Here is a 4,324-nt window from a genome sequence, read left to right as displayed (position 1 = left end):
TCACCACCGACAGAACACCTGATCCAGGTAACCAGCAGAGAGCGTCTGCCCCCCAGCACGTTTCTTCTCGGGGGGGTCATTCGTGTTTCTTCGTTGTTCTGGTGGAGAGAGTGAGATGTTCGTCCAGCAGCTCTGCTGTTCCCGCCGGAGTCCAGACGACATCTGAGCGGATCACCGCGGCGAGCCCAGATCCAAACAAACCCAAAGCCCCTAATCCCCGGATTTTCTGAGACGCTTTGTTTACAGAACCGACTCCGACAGACGGGGAACCCTCCAGAACCGTCAGGTCAGGGAATGGAGAAAGGCTCCAGGGTTTCAGTCTGTAGTTCTGTTCCACAAAAACAAGAAAACCAACCAGAAATTCCACCTTAAGACTTCAGAGACCGGTTCACATTTATGACGATTTCTGCCGATTCTGTTTGATCTCTTTGATTTTCAGGTTTCGACCAGAAACAAAAAAAAACTAAAAAAAACTCTGGTTGTTAACGATCGTTGGCTCGTTTGTTGCCATGGTGATTCTCTGCTTTTTCCATCAATAAGATGGAAGAATTTAGATTAGAAAAAAACTGGAATCTCAGCACAAATTTTAGCAGATTTTAATGAAACATTTTTAAATAAATGTGTTTTTGGTGTCTTTGTGCAGAACTTAAATCAGATCAACTTCATTTAACATCATTTAACTTTTAAAATAATTCCCGAATCTCAAAATAGTTTAAAGAAATTCCTGCATATTAACCTGATAAAGAAACTGAAATACAAACATGTTATGATAAATTCACAGTTTATTCTTCCTCCTCTAAAACAAGGAGAATTTCCTGTGAGGAAATGTTCAGTTTGTGAACCCGGCTCCTCCCGTTAGCTTCAGCTAGCTCCCTGACGGCTCAAGCGTCTGTGTTTTTGTCCTCCAGGAGTTCAAAAATGCGGACGGGGACGAGTACCACGCAGACATGTCCACGCTGGCCTCGCCGGCCTCCCAGGGCGGGCCGGACGTCTACGTCCTCCCGCTCACCGAGGTGTCCCTGCCGACCGCCAAACAGCCGGCGCGCTCCGGTGAGTCCACAGAAGGGCTGCTCTACAGACACTAAGTTTGTTCTTTACTCGAGAAGTTACTACGATGTGTTTATGAAGAATAAAATCAGATTTGTGTTTGTTATCTTGCAAAGACGTGACTCCGCCTCTGTAAGGTTTCCATGGCAACGGAGCAAAACTTAATTTCCACAGGACTGAAAAGTGAAAAATTTGAAGGGAACTCATTGACACAACGTGGAGTTTCATGAGAGCACCTGCTGGTCACACCTGGTACTGCAGCAAAAACGCCTTTCCTCCGGTTTCTGCTGGTGGACTTTAGTAGCATCTCAGTGTTTTTGTCTTTGATGGAGAGATTTCCGACACTAAATTAAATTAAAATTAAATACTGTTTTTTTATTTGAACAACACAAGACTTCCAGCTACATGCAATATTGTGGGCGGGGCATTTTAAAAATGGTTTCTGAGACATCGTTTTCCTAAAGACATGAGGGTTTGTATCCACATTAACATGGTTTTCCTGAGACTGAACTAGACGATGAAATGATCAAAACTGAAACAGAAGTTCTGTTCTGCTGGCTGCTGATGCGAACCGTCCTGCAGAGCGCCAGATTCTGACTCACGCCATCCGATTCCAGCGTGTGAGAGCTGCAGCTCCCTGGAGTCAGCTCCACCCCGACGCTGGTCAGCGGGCCTCCACCTCTCCCACAATCCCTTGCTGCAGGTCCCTGCAGGATGAACTCCTCAGCTTTTTCCCACCAACATCTGCCGGTTGCGTAACGGCGTCCGGCTGCTGGCCCACGCCGCCGTCCGCTGGAATGCGAGGCATGCGGGAGCACCAAACCCCGGGGAGGAGACCCCTCTTCAGGCCGTTCTGTGGAACAGGGTTTTGGGGTGTGTTCAGGGGGACGCCCCGGCACAGCGAGCGCTGACGGGTCCTCACGTCAGGAAGCAGATGTTCACGTTTCATGTGAGACAACATGAACCACGAAAGAGTCTAAAACCAAATCTGATTATTGGGACCAAAGAGGAAAACCGTCAGTGATTAATGGGTAACATGTGGCGGCGCAGCAGTGGCGTCCAGGGATCCATTACTTCAGGGAAGCTCCGCCCACCGACATCATCCGGGAGTCATTCATGTTTCTGTTGAGAGAAATAAAGTTTAAGAGAAGTTGAAGTTAAAGTTCTGGATTTAAACTTGAGAACAGAAATGATGACAAAATGGAACAAAAAAGTGAAAACAAACCATAACTCCGCCCCTCAAAGCTGTTTCCATAGCAACAATGTATTTTCTTTTAATTATTTGCGAGAATACACGCCTTCTCCACATGAAGATCAGAGAAAATCTCCACTGGGAACTTGACCTCTGACCTTCCTGAAGGTCATCTTCAGGTAATCTTTATGGATCAAATTCTTTGATCCAAAGATCTTCGTCTCTAGAAAAAATCGTCTTGAAGCGTTTCGCTCGTAGATTTCCCAAATGTAGGATCAGAGAAGATCCCGCCCCCTTAGAAAATGGTTCAGTCCGGCTCCAACCAAATCAAGTCGATTCCATCACCATTTTTTTGCAATACGGACGCCGCCATGTTGGAGCCAGACGGCCTCAGTGAGGAGTAGATAGTCCGAGTCGGTTGGAGTTTCTATGGCAACCACTCTCACCAATGAGGAGTTAGCTTGTTAGAAGGCCACACCCCCATCTTTTAAAAGAAGACACAATCTGTAAATCCAATGTTTTAAACATGGGGGCAGCAGGCTCCGCCTACTTTTATCAAGGCCTCTGATTGGTCAGTTTATGAAAAAAGAACAACTGTTTATTTCTTTTGGATCCTGCAGGTACTTCCTGTTTGTAACACCAGGGGGAGGAACCACTCAGTCCAGTTCTCATATACAGTCAATGATCTGAACATGGATGTGTAATTATGACAGTTAAAGGATGTGGGCGGGACTAACTCCACCTGGAAAAGTTATACGCGGATGTATGATCCAGAATGTTTTCTTTTACTTTTCATTTTCCATCAGTTTAGTTCAAAACTTTAACATCTGAACAAAAGAAAACATCAAACATGAAGAATCTGCAGCAGAAACTCTCCGTCTTCTAACTCTGACGAACATCCACCGGCGGTCCTGCCTCCGTCCCGCCGTGCTCGGGGGCCGCCGACGGATTCTGAGGGAGGGTGGGGGTTCCAGTGGGACCTGCTGAGGCCCGGTTCTGAGGAGCCGCCCCGATGCAGCTGTTCTCTGACAAACGCCTTCCAGGCTCCTGACGGACAGGAAGCGTGTCAGCTGCTTCGTTCCTGAGCGTTCCCATCATCCCAGAGTCCCGTCCAGAGACGCCCCGCCCTCCAGGCTCACATTGATTCAAGCAAACTGAGGATTAATGATGAAATCCTCCTAAAATCTCAGAGTTCGTCTGAGGAAACGTGAAGATCTGAAGCAGAAAAACATCCTTTAGCTACATCAATTCCTGCTGCTTGATTTCATCTTAAAGACAGAACCTGGTGACTTTAGTTCTAATATTTCATCCTTTCTCTGCAGTTTTGGTTCAGTCAGAGCTGGATGGAACAGAATATGATTAAAAAAGACCTTTATTTCATTATGTTATGCTTTAATGTTTTTTTCTGGTTCTGATTGACAAAAGTAACAAAAGTGAGAAACAGTTAGTTAATTAAAGTATTTTTTTTATTGATCCTGAAGGGGCGTGGCCTTAACGATGACCTCAGAGACGTTCGGCAGCGTTCATTATCATGAAAGCAGCTCTGAACTGATTTACTGCTGAGAGTCCAAACCCGGAGAATCTTTGGGTTCTTCCTCTCAGGTTCTGTTCAGCTCTTTACCCTCAAAAAGCGTCAAAGATCCTTGAGGCATAAAAATAGAGATAATTCTGTTCTCAGGAGCAGGGGTGGACCTGAGAGTTTGGGGGACGAGGGCAGTGCCCCCCCCCCACGCCCCCCCTTTGATTTAGATCTTCAGTTTGAGTTTATAGAAACATTTTGTGTTTTTGTCCGTTTTCTTGGATGTTTTTGGACCGTCGGTTCTTCCCGGTTTTCCTGATGTCCTCGTCTCTCTGCCGACGTTTCTCCGTTTATCGCTCTCGCTGCCCCCGCCTCATTGTCCGTTATGAGGACGGGGGCTCCTCCCACACCGCCGCGGTCTGTTCCTGTGTCACGTCTCCAGGGGGGGTGTGGAGAATGGCTTCAGTGTGTTCGGACCGACCGGTCCAAACTGGTGCCGTGCTGGCCCACGCCGCCGGACAATGCGCTCCATTCTGCCTCTGGGCGGGACAATGAGTGTGGGGGGG

At 47.2% G+C, this 4,324-nt stretch overlaps 1 protein-coding gene and 1 long non-coding RNA gene across 2 annotated transcripts in view; one reads left to right on the top strand and one right to left on the bottom strand.

Moving 5' to 3' along the window:
• Nucleotides 1–4,324, top strand: part of aatkb (apoptosis-associated tyrosine kinase b) — a 30,866-nt gene that overhangs the window by 13,354 nt on the left and 13,188 nt on the right. Inside the window, exon 3 of the mRNA XM_024265021.2 lies at nt 909–1,050. Coding sequence (XP_024120789.1) covers nt 909–1,050 — 142 coding nt within the window. The remainder of the gene's footprint in view (nt 1–908; nt 1,051–4,324) is intronic.
• Nucleotides 1,397–2,949, bottom strand: LOC112141863. Its single transcript, XR_002918478.2, has 2 exons — nt 2,273–2,949; nt 1,397–2,169 (listed from the first exon to the last, which is right to left on the bottom strand). It is a non-coding gene; the product is annotated as an uncharacterized LOC112141863 (long non-coding RNA).

This window comes from Oryzias melastigma, linkage group LG19, assembly GCF_002922805.2.
Source record: "Oryzias melastigma strain HK-1 linkage group LG19, ASM292280v2, whole genome shotgun sequence".
In the NCBI taxonomy this organism is placed as follows: domain Eukaryota; kingdom Metazoa; phylum Chordata; class Actinopteri; order Beloniformes; family Adrianichthyidae; genus Oryzias; species Oryzias melastigma.
Note: the sequence above shows the minus strand (reverse complement) of the source record. Positions and strands in the feature narration are given on the sequence as shown.